This window comes from Microcebus murinus, chromosome 17 (assembly GCF_040939455.1).
Source record: "Microcebus murinus isolate Inina chromosome 17, M.murinus_Inina_mat1.0, whole genome shotgun sequence".
In the NCBI taxonomy this organism is placed as follows: domain Eukaryota; kingdom Metazoa; phylum Chordata; class Mammalia; order Primates; family Cheirogaleidae; genus Microcebus; species Microcebus murinus.
In genome coordinates, this window is record NC_134120.1 from 49,479,120 (window position 1) to 49,497,867 (window position 18,748).

Consider the following 18,748-nt stretch of genomic DNA (forward strand, 5'->3'; position numbering starts at 1 on the left):
TAACATCGGAGATGGATCCATATACAATATATAAAAGAACTAGAAATAGAACATAGAACACCAGTTTTTATTATCATTTTCTTTTATCTCAGTTTGTTTTATAAATGATCATTTCTTGAGACTGCCCTGAAAGAGACAAAATGGTTTGGTGGGGACAGAGCAGAGAGAAGACATTAGGAGTGAGAAGATTCATTTCATGCCCATCCAGGTGGAGAGGTATGTCATGTAGGCTACTGTTAAGCTGACATGGTTTTTAAATGATTTTTTGAAACAGAGTGGCAAAAAAGTTGGACACAAAATAGTCCTCTAGCCTAGCCATCTCCTACAATAACTACACGTAGGAATTAAAAGAGGCCAAATCTGGGCAAGCATACTTAACAATATAAGGATGTTTCTCTGGAAAGTTCACTTTAAAAAATCATGGATATCAAAGTTATCGGATAAAAAGCTAAATATAGAATGTTGTTTATCACCTTACCTTCCTAATTGGGTTCAGAGAACTTATGACATTAGCCTCTAACACAACTCAGAAAGCAACTGTCACAGGGCAATGGAAAGAAAGACACAGGGAGCAGACGTAGGTCACCAAAAATCACGACCAGATTACTTCCTGACCTTCAGTAAGGATCTACTTTTCCATGGCATTTGTCCTGAGAGGATGGCCTCATTTTGAGTGTCACCTTAGCTATGAGAATAACTTTCCATTCAAAGGAAAATAAACAGGGGATGAACCAGAAAGTTCCTATTAAACTTTAATCTTGGTGTCTCGGACAAAATTTCCTTTCAAGATTCTTTTGAACATTATTATCGCTCAAAAAAATGTTTAAAGATAGGAAATTGGCATTACATAGACTTGTGACTTAGTGATTGTTTTGTTTGAAGTTTGCCTCAAAGCAAATGCAATCTATTTTCCGTTGAACAAATATAAGCTAGGCATTCAAATTATGATTAGATTTTTTCCCTAATGAATAAAAATTAAAACCACACTAACAACCAAGATGTTTTCCAGCAACCTAAACAAATCATCTTTTTTTTTCAGTTCACACAATATTTTAGTTTTGAGCTTTTCTTTTTAGTGTTTAATCACTAGCATGCAAGGCTCTACTCCCACTTAATGCCACTTAAGAAGCATTAAGATCTAATCTTTCTCTTTCATCATGTAGCCATCTTATGTGATGGCAAAGATTTCTGAAAAGGAAATCCATTTTTACAAAATTAACACACCTCTCTCACCACACGGCTCCAAACTTCCTTAGATCTTTCTCAACCAGCATATGGTAAGTGCTGAATAAATGTTAGCTGCTATTACTATTATTACCTAACAACATTTACTTCCCACTTTGTAATAAAGCCAGAAAGAAAAAGTACACTAACCGTCCCGAGAAAACAGGCACCATGTAGTCGCTTGGTAGATTTTCTTTCTCTTCTCCAGACAGAAGGCTGTGCTTGGCTCTCTTTGCTTTGGTGCTCAACTTGGACGAATAATCATCTAACAGCAGACTGGAATCTGTAAGTCTGAAATAAACTCCCTAATATTATTATAGACAATAACAAAAAATGCATTTAAAATATTCAGAATACTGATGAAAGAAAGTTTTAACCTCAAAGAATTTTTACAGAATCTTAGATCTCTAATGTTATAATTATCTTTACCTTTAGAAGTAAAGTGGAGTTAGAAAGACCTCACATAAGGCACTCTATCTAGACACAAAAGAAAAATAATAATAGTAATTTTATGGCTGCAGTAATTTCATGGCTTTTTTCTCCTTAAAGTTTCAAGAGAAAGGGGTGATGCTTTCATAATAGTTCCAAATACCTTTTGCTGTTAATGTAATGTTTAAAATTTAGGCAGTCTGCATAAATGGTTTTGATACACTGTACATCCAAATCCTTTCCGGGGATTGTTAAAAATGCACACTTTTCTGGACAGAGAGCCTAGGCAATTCTGATGCAGGTCCCTAGGTTCACACTTCGAGATCTTTAAGTACTGTAGGCAGATTCCTGCATTTGAAAGGATACTGGGTTCATCAAACAATAAAGTTAATATATTTTATGTGAACACATGGTGTCAAATGTCTCAGAGATGTATAAGGGTGTGGTAAAGTTCTGTCTGCCTATGCACACTGGTGCAAATGTGCACTTGGAGGTAGTGTTCTAAGAAACCAAAAATTTATTATGGAGTTGGAAAATATGACAGCAGAGATTACAGAGAAAAAGGATTGATAAAATGAAAATTATGTCTTAATCTATATAGTTATTGATTGAAATCAAATGCATTTTCATATGAACATATAAAATTTGGCATAAACTGCAGGAGTTTATGGCCTGCCTGAAGTCAATCCCTGGGCTCAGGGTGAAAAGCCCCTGATGTACACGGTAATGAAAGATTTAACAATAGGGGCCTGTATGGGAACTTTCTGCACTATCCTTGTAATTTTTCTATAAATGTGAAACTATTCTAAAGGAAAAAGTTAATATAAAAAAAATCTGCTGGTCTAGAGAATACTTGAAGAGAAGGTGAATGGCAATGGTGTGGTGCAGGAAAAGCCCAGCTGCCCAGCGGAAGCAGAAAATCTTCAAACCACGCAAACCTTGATCACTCCTAATCTCTGAAAATCATTTGGAAAAGAAAAATGGTTGCCAAAATCCAAAGCACAAGATGGGCCAAAACTATACTTAGTACAAAATGGATATATAATAATGAAAGAAAACAAGTGGCACGGAACATTAAGAGCGTCAAGGAAGTGCAGAGCCAGCAGCGGCTGGGAACGTGGGGGTGCAGGGTAGGCAACAACCTTAACCCTCTGAGAGGTCCCATGGACCTGACAAACCTCTTCCTGCCCCATTATCCCCCTCCTCCCCCCAGTGGGAGATATCTAGCTCTTTTTCTATGATCAGCATTAAAACTAAAGGTTAGACCTTTGACTTCAAGCTTGTGGCTTGGTTACCAGTTGGAAGCCAGAGTGAAATTTGTTCCTGGCTGGCTGTTCAGGCAGCAGCAAAATGATAGCATTCTATACCCCCAGCAGGTCACAGAGAACAGGCTGTGCTTCTACAGGTCCAAGTTTAAAGTGGTATTTTCCTTCACCCCTTTATTCCATTACTGTAAAAAATAACATTAACTGTGGGGCTTAAAAAGTTCATTTCTTTTCCCATTTCTAGAACAGTTGGATTTTCTAATTTCTCTCCTTTTCTTCTGTTTTTGCTTTTTTCCCTTTACTTTCATTCTAGTTTCTGCAGTCTTAGTCTCATGAGCTCATATTTTCAACATTGATTTACATCAAAATAAAAACTATGATTTGTCGTTCTTTTCATTGTGTTGTTCCTTTTTCCGTCATCAAGACAAACTTTTAAAATGATGCATTTACTACCTAGAACGGGCCAGAATGTGATTATTCCATTTTCACAGGTAAATCACAGCAGCTGATTTTTAACACATTGATTGCCACACTAGAAAAAATTTTTGCCTTGGGGCCATGGTGTTTTATTATGAAAATAAAATAAAAACTTCGAAAACAAAACAATCTTTTCTAACTTAAAGAAAATTTTGTTATTTTTTATTTTCTGTGTGTGAATTATATGCAACTTGAAAAATAGTTCTCACAGCTCCCAAGGTAAAGAGACACATAGGTTACATATGCTTCACAAGGCCCCAGGCTCAAAACTAGCATAAGTTAAATACAACTCACATGGCAGCTAATGTGTTAATAGTTTAACTTTGTGCTAAAGAATCATGGCACTTTCATTAGCTTTCATTTCATATTTCATCTGGAAAAAAGATTTCATAAAAAGCATTATGATGTTATGTATGATACAGTATTATTTGGAAAATACAAGATCTCCACCTTTGTTATAGTCTCTAGAGTTTCCTCAAGCTTTGATTTCTAATAAAAAAGAGTGTATGAAGGATTAGATGTTGAAATACTGTGCAGATGATTTGATAATGCTTTCATTTACTGAAGCTAGCAAACAAAACTAAATCAGAGAAACACAAAGTTTTAAGGAAGTGATTATATAATAATCAGTGTAATTATTTGAAGAAAACTCATCAATATTCTATTTGTCATGATCCATGAAGACTGAAGGCCAACATCTTACTCTATCAAATTTGAAAGTTGAATAATGTTTTTAGAGGAGTTAAATAAAATATGTAGATTTTAAATTTCCTTTAATCTAAATCAAATAGCTAAGTAAGGGCTTACTAACCTCTTGGGCTTTTAGTTGTATCTCAATTTTGAAAATAATCTTCTAACAACTCAATTTCTGAGCAGATACCAAACTTGATATATATGGATCTGTGGTGTAGGTTTTTTACCTATTAAAAGTACACATGCTGTTCTTTATGAACTTAGCTTAAATCTTGAAACTTTCAGAATTTTGATTTATGAAGGCAATCAAATTAAGCAATAGGTAAGAGTTGACTGTGTGTGTATGCATGCATCCACAACTTCACAATAATGCTGAACAGGAAAAGCAAGAACAAACCATTTATAGAATTCCAGGGCTAGAAGAGATCTCAGAGATATTTATACCAGGCCCCTGATTTTACTGATGTGGAGACCAAAGCTAAGGAGTCTTTGTAACTCACCCATGGTGATTTGGTAGCTAAACTAGGACTAGCACCCATCTTTCCTTGATTTTCTGGTTCATGTTCTTTTCACTATCCTAGTGTTTTCCAACTTTTGTGATTGAGTACTCTTAATTTAAAAATATTGGGGTCATGCCACCTACATGTATTTGTTTATTTATAAGTTCTATTCATATATTGCTGTATAAACATTCTCACTATGAAACTTTCAATAGAATACTAAAAAGAATTAATATTTCTTCCTACACTCCTATGGCTTGCCTTTGTGGACTCCCCACTTTGGAGACCATAATATCATGTCACACTGCCCATAAAGACTCTAATATTTATTCATATAAATTGAGGTTATGAAATCATCACAGTCCAGCTGTAAATTAAGCATAAAAAACTCATTAAAGTACATAAAATAAAATGCTATCCCTCAAAGTTATGTTTATAATCACCATATAATTTTAGGAAACTGTTCCAGGTTCCCTCAGATTAATAAATTTATTCATATTTAAGATTAGATCCACTTAATGGTTATATTATTTTCTGAGAAGCCTCAGAGCCTATTAGCACGTTTCAGAGAAATGATGCACTATGGGCATTGCCTTTGTTGACTGTGCTCCCAAAGCCAATATCACCCATTTCTCCATGCTCAAAGTTACCATGCATAATTGGTTTCTCTGTCTTTCCCACTGCCTGTGACTACTCAAGGAGAGAGATGATCTCAGTTATCTTTGTATCCTCAGCATTGCGTCCAGTGCCTGAAACTGCTTGATCAATGTTTAATGAATGAAGTGATATCAAGATTTATTCTTCTATAATCATATACTAGCTCAGTGATTCTCAACCCTGGTTTCACATCAGAATCAATGGAGAAGCTAGTAAAAATGACTGCGACAGAGGCAGGATTTGGGGAGTTCCTCTCCCCAAAATGCAATGGTAAAATGGGACACATTGTCAGAAACAACAAAATCAGGGCTCTGAAAATCAATCAAAGCCATATACTACACTGAAAAGTGGTTATTTATTAAAAACAAAACAAAACAAAAAACCCAATGAACTTCACGTATAAGCAGTGAGAGTCCTTTCTACCAAGGTGGGAAAATGCCTGAAAAGGAGAGCTCACTGCCAGAGGGGGCTGACTTGATTCGGACCAGAGCATAAAACCCCACATTCAGGATATCCCCACATCCACTGTGAGTTAGAGTAGCAATCTAGGTGACAAACAAACAAGGCAAGACCAGCAGCTCAGCTAACCAGAGGTTGCAATGGTGGTCGGGGCAAGCAGCAGATTGGCAGATCAGCCAGAATTTACCAGGAAGATCTGGAAAATAAGATAGTCATAGGGACCTACAAAAGCTCTCTATAGGCCGGGCGTGGTGGCTCACGCCTGTAATCCTAGCTCTCTGGGAGGCCGAGGCAGGCGGATTGCTCAAGGTCAGGAGTTCAAAACCAGCCTGAGCAAGAGCGAGACCCTGTCTCTACTATAAATAGAAAGAAACTAATTGGCCAACTGATATATATATAAAAAAATTAGCCGGGCATGGTGGCGCATGCCTGTAGTCCCAGCTACTCGGGAGGCTGAGACAGAAGGATCGCTCGAGCCCAGGAGTTTGAGGTTGCTGTGAGCTAGGCTGACGCCACGGCACTCACTCTAGCCTGGGCAACAAAGCGAGACTCTGTCTCAAAAAAAAAAAAAAAAAAAAAAGCTCTCTATAATATCTGTGTAGGAAAAACTGGAGAAGGCCAAGTTGTCCACACAGCACTGGCTGATTGCAAGCCTGTTCACATGTGCAGAGGAGAGGCAAGAAAGCCTAGAGTTAAGCAAAGCTAGGACTTACTTAAAACCACCTGCAATCCCAACTTACACACAGATCTATTACCAGAGGGTGGAAGTTTTACTGCCTTGAGACTTTTGGACACAGTGTCTGTGTCCAAAAGTATCTGTGACAGTATCTTACTGGTCAGTTATCTATGCAAACATAGTGTGATCCCTAGAAATTCAGGCTTAAAAATGAAAACAAGAATTTAAAAAGCAAACAAAACTGAGCAGAGACACCGGCAGCCACACAGTGCAGGGTAAAAAGATTCTAACAATGTGTCCAGGCAAGTTATCAAACAAAATCAAAATACAGCAACAACACACTAAGAGGAAAATTCAGAATCCAGAATTTCAACAATATATTATCTGACATGTCCATTTTAACAACAAAACAAACAAAAAATTATGAGACATACCAAGAAATAGGAAAGTGTGATTCACATCAACAGAAAAGAGCAAGAAACAAAAATTGCCTCTGGGCGGTCCTTGATGTTTGATTTAGTAGACAAAGACTTGAAAACAGCAATTATAAATATGTTCAAAGACTAAGGAAACCATGTTTAAAGAGTTAAAAGAATATATTATAAATATGACCCAACAAATAGAGAATGTCAACAAAGTGATAGAAATTATAAAATAGAATCAAATGGACCTGCTGGAGTTGAAAAGTACATTAACTTAAATGAAAATTTCTTAGAGGGACTTAATAGCAAATTTTAGGTAGAGGAAGAAAGAATCAGTGAACCTGAAGATAGAAATTATCCAATATAAAAAACAGGGAGATAAAAGAATGAAGAAAATTTAAAAGATCCTGAGAGACCTGTGGGACAATGTCAAACATACCAATATATGAGTAATGGCAATGCCAGAAAGCAAGGCAAGAAGGGGCAGGAAAATATATTTGAAGAAATAATAAACTAAAACTTCCCAAATTTGATGAAAAATATTAACCTATGAATCCAAAATTTTCAACATCTTGGATTAATGTATGGATCCAACCTATAATTCATATTAACCTTTGAATCCAAGATGTTTGACAAACCCAAATAGTATAACACACAGAGATACATACACACACTTAGAAATATAGCCAAACTTTTGAAAGCCAAAGCCATAGAGAAACCCTAAAAGCAGTAAGAGTAAAATGATTCATCACATACAGGGGAATAATAATATTATTAATGGCTGACTTTTCATCAGGAAAAATACATGCCAGAAGGCACTTACATGACATATTTAAGTGCTGAAAAAAAATGTCAATCAAGAATTCTATATCCAACAAACTATCCTTCAAAACTAAATGTAAATATATTCCCAGACAGAAAAAGACTGAGAGAATTCATTGCTAGCAGACATGCCCTACAAGAAATGTTAAGGTAAATCCTTTAGGCTTAAAGCAAATGATGCTAGACAGTATTTCAAACCCATGTGAAAAAATGAAGAGCAAAAAAAGTAAATTGGGTAAATACAAAAGATAGTATGTGTACACACACACACAAACACACACACAGAGACATATATTTCTATTCTCTTAAACTCTTTAAAAGAAATAAGATTGCATAAAATACTTATTACATTGCATTGTCAGGTTTTTAATATACATAGTTGTAATATATCTGACAATAGTACAAAGGAAGTGGGGAGGAAATGAAGCTATATTAGAGCAAAGTTTCTATATTTTACTGGTATTGTTAGTTTAAATCTGAAGTAGTGATAAGTTAATATGTGTACTATAATTCCTAAAGCAATCCCTAAAATAACACTCAAAGAATATAGTCAAGAAACAAAATAATTAAAATCGTACACTAAAAAATCTATTTAATGCGAAACAGGGCAGTAAAGGAGGAACGAAAGCATAAAAGAAATATAAGATATACTAAAAAATAACAAAAGTGGCAGACATAAATCCAACCATATCGATAATTTTATTAAATGTGAATGGAATAAAAACTCTAAGGAACAGGCAGAGGTTGTGATACTAGATGGGGAAAAAAAGATCAAATTAATTCAATTATATGCTGCCCCAAGACACATACTCTAAAGACATACATGTGTTAAAGTGAAAGAATGAAAAAGCTATAACATGCAAATGGTAACCATAAGGAGCTGGAGTAGCTATAAAATAAAATACACTTTAAGTAAAAATATCATTAGAGACAAAGAGGGATATTTCATAATGATAAAAGGGTCTATTCCTCAGGAAAACATAAGCATTATAAATATATATGTATCTAACAACAGAGCCCCAACATACACGAAGCAAAAATGACTGAATTAAATGAAAGAATAAATAGAAAATTGAAAAATAATAATAAAATAATAGTTGGAGACTTCAATACTCCACTCTCAATAATTAATAGAGCAACCAGACCAAAAAAAAAAAAATCAGCAAGAATATAGGAGACTTAAATAACACTATCAAACAACTTGACCTAACTGACCTTTCTAGAATACTTCACCCAGTGACAACAGAGTACCTATTCAACATTCTCAAGGAGAATTCATATGCTAGGCCACAAAACAATCTCAATCAATTTAAAAGGATTGGAATAATAAAAAATATTCCTTAACAATGGAAGAATTAAATAAGAATCTATAACAGAAAGAATTTTAGAAAATTCACAAATATCAGGAAATGGACAACATCCTTCTAAATAACCTATTAGTCAAAGAAGAAATCACAAGGGAAATCAGAAAATATTTTGAACTAAATAAAAACAAAACCACAACATATTAAAATTTATGGGACACAGGCTAAAGCAGTCCTTAGAGGACAGTTTACATCTTTAAGAATCTATACTAGAAAAGAGGAAACATCTCAAAAGAGGAAAGATCTCAAACTCAAACTTCCACCATAAGAAGCTAGAAAAAAGATTAAATATAAAACAAATAGATGGGAGATATAATAAAGATTAGAGTGGAATTCAATGAAATGTAAAACACAACCACAAATAGATAAATCAATGAAACAAATGTTGGTTCATTGAAAAGATCAAGAAAATTAGCAAGCCTTTCATCAGATTGACCATGAAAAATATAAGGCAAAATTATAAGAGTCAAGAATGAAAGAAGAGATATCACTAACAACCTTACAGAAATTAAGAAGCTCACAAGAAAATAGTATAGATGCCTTTATGACAACAAAGTAGACTACTTAGATAAAATGGAAAAATTCCTACAGACTCAAATTACCAAAACTAACTCAAGAAGAAATAACAAGTATGAATAGACCAATAACAAGTAAGGAACTTGAATGAATTAGTAATTTAAAATTTTCCCACAATGAAAAGTCCATGCCCAAATGGCATCATTGATGAATTTCATCAAATATTAAAAAAAAAAACACCACCAATCATTTCCATTTTTTTTCAAAAATAGAGAAGGGAACATTTTCCAACTCATACTATTAAGTCAGTATTACCCAATATCAAATCCAAACAAAAACATTACAATAAAAGAAAACTACAGACCAATATCACTTATGAACATAGATGCAAAAATCCTTCACAAGATGTTAACAAATGGAATCCAGCAACATATAAAACACATAAAATCAAGCAAAGATTATTCCAGGAATGTGAGGTTGATTTAACATTTGAAGATCAATTAGTGTAATATACCATATTAATAGAATAAAGAACAAAAACCACATTATCATTCAATAGGTGCAGAAAAACATTTGACAAAATTTAGCATTCATTCATATTAAAAACTCTCAATACAATTGAAATAGAAGGAAACTTCCTCAACCTGATAAAGGCCATCTATAAAAAATCTACAACTAATATCCTATTTAGTGGTAAAAAACAAAATGCTTTCCTCCTAAGATTGAAACAAGGCAATGATATCTGCTGTTGCCACTCCTATTCAACTAGAACTGGAGGTTCTAGTCAGGGCAGTTAGTTAAAAAAATAATTGAAACGAAGTAAGTCTACCTTTCATTACAGATGATATAATCCTGTATGTAGAAAATCCTAAGGAATACACACACAAAATGCTAGTACTAATAAACGAGTTCAGCAAGGCCATACGATGCAAAATCCAAACACAAAAGTCAATTAACTTCTTTTTTTTTTTTTTTTAAGGCTGAGGACTATTCATTGCAATTTATTTTTTTTTTCAATTAACTTCTATATACTAACAATGAATAATCCAAAAATAAAATTAAGACAACTCCATTCACAATAGTATCAAAAAGAATAAAGCATTTAGGAATAACTTTAACAAAGAAGTGTAACACTTGTACATTGAAAATTACAAAACATTATTATGATAAGTGAAAGAAGATTTAAAATAAATATCCCTTGTTCACAGATTGGAAGATTCAATGTTGTTAAGACGCTGCATTTCTCAAAATTTATCGATAGATTAAACATGATCCTTATCAAAATACCAGAAGAGCTTTTTCTTTGTAGAAATTGACAAAATGATTCTAAAATTTATATGGAAATACAAAAGAACTACATAGGCAAAAAAATTCTTTTTTGTAAAAGAACTAAGTTTGAGGACTTACATTTACCAATTTCAAAACTTTTTATAAAGAAACAGAAACAGTGTGATAATGGCATAGGACAAGCATATAGGTAAATGGAACAGAATTAAGACTCCAGAAATAAGCCCTTAGTTACATTTATGGTCAATTGAGTTTTGATAAAGGTGTCGAAGAATTTAACAGGGGAAAGGATAATCTTTTCAACAAATGGTGCTGTGGCAATTGTACTGGTATATTCATTCGTGAAAGGGTGAATTTAGAACTTTATTCAACATCATGCACAAAAAAAATTCAAAATGGATCATAGTTCTAACTATAAGAGCTAAAATGATAAAACTCTTAAAAGGAAAAATAAGGGAAACTCTCTAAGGTGTTGACTCTGTCAAAGAGTTCTTAGATATAACACCAAAAGCATGATTTGAAAACAAAAAACTGACAAATTTTATCAAAAGTAAAAAGTTCTGGTCTTTGAAAGACACTGTGAAGAGAATGAAAAGAGAAGGAATAGAATGAGAGAAAATATTTGCAAATATATCTGACAAAGGATCTGTGCCCAAATTATTTAAATAACTATGACAATTCAATATTCATAAGAAAAAAATCCAATTAAAAAATGAGGCTGTGTGTGGTGGTTCACGCCTATAATCCTAGCACTTTGGGAGGCTGAGGTGGGAGGATTACTTGAGGTCAGGAATTTGAGACCAGCCTGGGCAACACAGCAAGATCTCATCTCTACAGAAAATAGAAAAATTAGCCAGGTGTGGTGGCGCATGCCTACAGTCCCAGCTACTTGGGAGGCTGAGGCAGGAAGATCCCTTGAGCCCAGGAGTTTGAGGGTGTGGTAAGCTATGAAAACACCACTGCACTCTAGCCCAGGTGACCAAGCAAGACCCTGTCTCCAAAAAAAAAAAAAAAAAAAAATAGGTTCACCAGCAAATTGGTATTAACTGATCAACACCTAAGTGGGCATATAGGAATAACATTTATTGGGTGTCAGGCAGGTGGGGGGTGGGGAGGGGATGGGTATATATACATGCATAATGAATGTGATGCGCACCAACTGGGGGATGGACACTCTTGAAGCTCTGACTTGAAGGAGGAGGGAGGGCAAGGGCAATATACGTAACCTTAACATTTGTACCCCCACAATATGCTGGAAAAAAAAATATATAAAAATAAATAAATAAAAAAATAAAGGAAAAAAATAGGTATTTCATGAAAGAAGATATACAAATGGCTAATAAGCACATAAAAAGATGGTCAACATCATTAGTCATTAAGTAAATGCAAATCAAAACTACAAGATTACATTACATACCCACCCACTATAATGGCTATAATAAATAAGACAGAAATGATAAATGTTGGCAAAGATGTGGATAAACTAGAATCCTCATACATTGCTATGAGCATGTAACATGGTATAACCAGTCTGTAAAACAGCTGAGAACAGTTTCTTATAAAGTTAAACATAAACTTAGCATACAACCCAGCTGATACTTTAGAAAGTACAGGAGAAAACTGATTTCAAACATTATGGAACAATCACCTTTCAGATTGTGTTATTGTTATAGTATCACTGAAATCTTCACAGGTTTATTTCTTAACTTTCTGTAGCAATTTTATTTATTCAAGAAAAACTTATTAAGCATCCACCACATGCAAAATACTGTGCTTGACACCAGAGTGGGAGTAGGATGTGAAGATAAATTTAAAACTCTTGTTTTCTGAGAGCTTTACAGTCTAGTAAGGAAGTGAATCCATCATGTCAGTCAAGGAAGAAAGGATGGGAGAATGCAAGGAAGGCAGGCAGAATGGCAGAAAGACCACTGCAGACAAATTTTGAATTCACAGGCTTGAGAGAGAATTTCTGTCTGGGGTTATTAGGGAATCCTTTGCAGAAGAGGTAGATATTGAAAGATGGGAAGGATATCCCAGGATGACAGATAGGTATGTGCTAAGGCTTAAAAATGAAATCTGTTTTTATTGCTGACTTATCTATGTATTGTCATTAGACTTTACTGAATGGCCACAAAAGAGCTGAATGTATTTTTATAATTCTAACAATGTTTTCTTAAAACTACATCTTTACGAAGATTTACAACCTAGTACTGTTACGTATACACAAAATCCTCAGCTGTTTACCAAAAGAGAGAAAGAGGCCATGGTTTTAAAGAACTTTGGGTCAGCTTCCACTTGGTGGTCTGGGCTCCAGTTAGCCACTCCTCCTTAGGGCTTCTGGTATCTGAAGTTCCATCTCTTTCATCTTCAGGACCCTGTGGAGAGTCACTTGGAGCTTGTGTTCTCCTTTCTCCTCTCTACTTTTCTATTGGCCATCATTCCTCCTCCTTGAAAAACAATACTTTTCTTTGGACTTTTGTTAAAAGGTTGTTTTGGATCTACTTTTGATTTAGGGCAGCTTCCTTGTGTGCTTCTCCTTTGATATGGACATCCTGTTGACTTCAACACTTTCTACTGCCTTTTCAATTCTTTTTCTCAGTCTAGACACTTATGGAAGTTTCAGGAGAACATCAAAGTTAGTGGACAAGTAGGAAGCTGAAATGAATCTCTTTGTTGCTAATATACTTTGCATAAAAAGTTTCTTATTAGATACAAACATGAATTTAGTTACATTACCCTTGAAGTTTATTGATATGTAGTAATAATAAATAACCATCCCTTGGCTTTTCTTTTTTTTTTTGCATTTTTTATCTTACTCTTATCTCTTTTTTTTCCCTCTCCATTTCACTCTCTTGGCCAAAGAAATATCTCATTTTTAGTTTTCTAAAAACTAAAATAGGAATATAAGCACAATTTTCCCTTCTATTTATTGCTTTATTTTTTTCTATGATTTAAATTTCCACTGACAAGTAACATTTTGCCCTTCTTTTCAGAAACTTTCCACAGCTAATATATAGCCATGGTGTAAAAGCAAATACCATGCGGGCCTGAACCACTTCTCAACATGAATGTAGAGCAGTCATGTGTTTTAGAAAGCCCAGATAGGTAAAATACCGAAAGAGTTAAATCACTTGTGATTCTTATTTATATTCATCTTTCAGTTTTTATGCATTTCTGACTATCTCAGAAATTAATTTAATCAGACTAGATTATGGCCCACTTTGAAGCAGGAATAGAGTTCGCTCCATATTTCCTATACATTATAGTATCCAAGACACTTGACAAAATAATATCAGGAGATGCCTTATGGAGTCTAAGGCTGTTTCTTTGTGAACTGAATTGTCCAGGGTTTGTAAAGTTAGTCTTATTAACTTATTTGCAAAGCAGCTCAGATATCTATATCCTACCCTACTTTAGGATGGTCACTGGGGTTGACTAGACTTGCATGGAAGTTACCATACTCATTTGAGGTACTCTTGCTTTTTCATTTCATCTAGAAAGACTGCTGTGAAAAAGCTCAAGCCTATTGCAACGGCTCCCTTGGGCTTCCAAAGTCTAGAGATCTCCATGGGGAAGCTCAGTTACACTCCACTGCCTGGCCAGCAGGAAGGTGCTGACTTTGTGAAGGCCAAGGCCCTGTAGGGACAGAGCTAACATTTCACCTCTGAGCCCAAGGAGGTAATGGCTTTGCCCTTCTTCCACCTTTGGCTGACTCATTCTACTCCCACTCTATAAGAGGACATGCCTTCCTTCTCACAGCATGATTCACCTGCCTAGGGAAGATTAATGCCATTCTGGAGGTATCTCATATCATCTAATCTTGATTTAATCTGCATAAGAGCCTGACAAATAACGCTTTCAATATAAAATCAAGCATAGCAAACAAAGAATGAAACAAGTCTTTTTGGGTCTCAGTCTATCATATCTATGAAAGGAGGGGCTTAAATTAGATGAACTGTTGGTCCCTTCTGGCTTTAATATTCCACAGTTCTGTGAACTTGGTATTACCAGGAGTGAGACTCTTAGCTCTCTCTCCACGAACAAGCCCTGTGTTTATAGCTGAGAGAATGGGAGCAAAGGACTGGTACCTGGTGAGGACCACTCTCCTTGGATTTAGGGTTGATCTTTGGGATTCAGAACATAACTCACTGGCCTTTTGTTAGATTTCTGCTTTCATTAGATTTTCCTCTGACCTCATACCATACAGGAAGTAATGTGACTCATCATTCTGTTGGTACTTAAATATTGGAAGACAAACCCCAGAATATTTTATTGATTTTTGTTACCCAGGAACTATGGTGCTTTTTCCATATTTATAATAATTAAAATGCTTCCATAACATTTATTACCTTCTGGCATAATACATAATTCTATTTAATACAATTTAATATACTGTGATGTTGTGAATTATCGTTTAGTAATTTATCCCAACCACCTAGAGCAGTGCTTAGCACCCAGGAAGGGCTTAGTAAATATTTACTGAATGAATGGATAATACTCACCTAAACCTGAGTGTCCCCCATGTGCCAGCCACTACACTAAACATCCTACATGGTTATCTGTTAGACTTCACAACATGAAGGACAATCATTTCCTCATTTTACAGAAATGGATATGTAGGAAGTCAACATAATCCCAAGCCAACAGCTGAGGTCAGGACACATCCTTGTGGATGTGGATTTCTTTAGTGACAGCTTTTAACAGTATATTGGGGTGGGAGATGGACCAAGTTTTCAGGTTCACCTCCCACCCCAGTCCCTGCTGTGTTTAGTGGTCTTTATTTTTAGCATTGGTATCCTCTGTTTGAATTAGAACTGGTTTCAATGTTAGTATGGTCTTCACAAAGTCTAGTAGTTTCAAAAGAGGATATTATCTGGGCAATATGTGGGGGGAATTGATAATGTGACACAAGTGTAGGGGAGAAGCACGATTTAAAGTTAGGGTGCCCTGGGAGAGAGAGTCCCTCGAGTCTCAGTGTTCTCATCCCCAAACCGGTGTCTCTTAGGGCCCTTTGGAAATCTCTATGTTTGATTCTAAACAGCGGGTTAAAGTGTCTGTTTGGTCCCAGCCTCAGCATTCAGGAACATTCCTCGGATTTTCTTTCTTAGAATTGGGGCCGTTCTGTCTATTGCTCCCTGCTCTAAATCTTGGTTATTTTGGTACTCAATAGCTTCTCTATGAGAAGAGTAAATAAAAGGGAGCATAATGCAAAACTATGTATTGATGCTTCAAGAAAAATCTGGTGGCAGTGTGGTCAAGGGGAAATGCTGACTTTAATTGGCATCAGTACCTGCAAGAAGGTAGGGAGTTGGGTAGGATATGGGCTCAAGTCACTACTTTGCCAGTTCTTAGTATGATAAAGAAAAGCCATTTAATCTCCTTGGTCTCCAGTTTTCTCACTTGTAAAATGAGGATAATAAATTCTACTCTTCAGGATTGTTGTAAAGACTGATCGTATACAGGATGTGATGTTGAATTGGATCATATGAGCTGAATTTTGATTAGTTTGGAATCAGACAATTACATGTCTACCATTATCAAGGAGGGTTGAGAGACAACTCTAAATCCTCCCGTCATCCAAGAAATCTTGCTGTGTTGTTCTCTGGTTTTTTGAAAGTTATCCATTCCTACTTATCAAGTATAACAAAGTATTCCTTTTATAACTTCCATCTTAATGTGTGATCCAGTGTACTCAAAAGAATGGAAGGTACCCCTGCTTTCCACAATACCACATTTTCTGTAAACATTTGCCTTATTTCATCCCAAGTCCTTATAATATTGGCATTAGGAAAGAGGTCCTCAGCTCACATTCTAGGCTGTTTGGTCTCTATTTGTAGACTTTCTAGAGCAGTGGTTCTGACCCCCACTGAATCACAGAGTTCTCTGAGAATTTGATGAAAGCTACAGTATTTCTCTCCAGCAAAATTCTCTTCTGTGCATAATTTTGCACATAATTTTAGATTGTACAAGACTCTACTGAAACCCACTCATGGACAGAAGTTAAGAACCCTGGCTTCCTGTTTACAAAGTGGTCATAAGTACCATTTCTCCTTTAATCCTTGACAATATTCATTGATCATTAACATAAAACGATAATCTTGTCATTCTGAGAGTTTTTGTTTTCCTGTATTATTTTCTTTAGTTTTTTTTCTTCACTGTGACCAAGAGTAAAGGCATTTAGAATAATCCTTCTAGAATTTATTTTACAATCCATGGCTCAGAATACAATCTGTAACTGATCTGTGCCACAGCCACACTGACACTGAAGGAGCCATTGTTGCTAAGACTCACTAAGGTCAGCCAAGCCCTGAGCACATACAAATCTCCATAGTTTCCACTGAACACTGAACAGCTAACTACAAAGAAGTGGCTAAAATTAGACCAAGCCTAGTGCTTACATACACTCCACAAGGTTTCCAATCTCGGAGGTTTTAATCAACAATACTGTTCTCAATCCAAAGACAGTTATTTCATTTAGCAGGGGAAAGTTGTCTCATTTTGAACAAGCTAAAGCACAGCCTAAAGGAATTATGAAGACTTTGAAGTGTTCAAAAATATTATCTGCACCTGTTAGTTCTAGATCTAAAAAAAGAAAGACTAAAATACCTCCAGGATTGGGTTGGCTTTCTTTGTCTTTCACACTGCATTACACAAGGGAAAAAAATATTGGCATTTTCTTTCCCCTCTTGTTTCTGGGTCAACATGCTTTTACCAAGAAGTTTGAATTGTTCAAACATAGCAAGCCACTAATAAATATCTACTAACATAAACATGCATAGTAGAAAGGAACAAGATATGAGGTTGAACATAGAAAAATAATTACAGTTCCATTCCCTATTGAAAGTTTATCATCTAAGGCTCTTTATAGCTAAAATGGCTAAGTCTTTCAAAGATTATATAGAGCAAATGTTTTCTGAATAAAACATGCTCATGTGTTCAATTATTAATGTTTGATATGTCTGGTTATGAATAAATTGAATATTACATATATGATTAAAAAGGATTTATATAAAATTAAAATAATTTTAATACAAAATTAAACAATAGAGTTGAAGAAATAGAGATCATTTACTAATACAAATTCATAAGATTCTTTAGATTCTACAGCATTGGGGAAGTTAAATAAGTACACGGGAGTTACATTAACAACTGTATGTTAATGAAAATACCCATCTTCAGCCGGGCGCAGTGGCTCACGCCTGTAATCCTAGCACTCTGGGAGGCCAAGGCGGGCGGATTGCTCGAGATCAGGAGTTCGAAACCAGCCTGAGCAAGAGTGAGACCCCATCTCTACTAAAAATACAAAGAAATTAATTGGCCAACTAATATATGTAGAAAAAATTAGCCGGGCATGGTGGCGCATGCCTGTAGTCCCAGCTACTCGGGAAGCTGAGGCAGCAGGGTTGCTTGAGCCCAGAAGTTTGAGGTTGCTGTGAGCTAGGCTGCCGCCATGGCACTCACTCTAACCTGGGCAACAAAGCGAGACTCTGTCTCAAAAAAAAAAAAAAAGAAAGAAAGAAAATACCCATCTTCTATAGACCCAGCACAGACAGTCCAGGTAAATGGATATTTAAAATGTAATTCTCCTTTATTATGAGACAGCTGCTTTCCTAAATGAGGTTCTTAAATGTATCTGTTCTTAAATGTACCTGGAACATTTTTCAGGAGAACAAAATGATGCTGTCACATACATATGATGTTAATTCCTCCCAACTTTTCTTTGAAGCAAGTGTTAAAAGAAATGAATTCGCTTCAGTGACAATATTTCTATATTTGTAGCCAACGTGAGATCCTCATGAATATCCCATGGCAGAATATGTCCTATGAAATTGAGATTGCAAAATGATCCTGTTCCATTTTAAATGGAATTTCAGAATGTTGCCATCATACATTCCAGGTAAACCCCAGCAGATGCTGGCTCTGTTACTGAATCTAGCAGAAGCTCCCAGGAGGTCAC

General features: G+C 35.4%; 1 protein-coding gene across 4 annotated transcripts in view; it reads right to left on the reverse strand.

Annotated features, from left to right (window-relative positions):
• The window catches only part of MYOM1 (myomesin 1), a 153,673-nt gene that overhangs the window by 110,148 nt on the left and 24,777 nt on the right, over window positions 1-18,748 (reverse strand). For all 4 annotated transcript variants that reach the window (XM_012746091.3, XM_075993618.1, XM_075993620.1 and 1 more), the window contains one exon: window positions 1,375-1,515. In XM_012746091.3, the coding sequence (XP_012601545.2) occupies window positions 1,375-1,515 (141 nt within the window). The remainder of the gene's footprint in view (window positions 1-1,374; window positions 1,516-18,748) is intronic.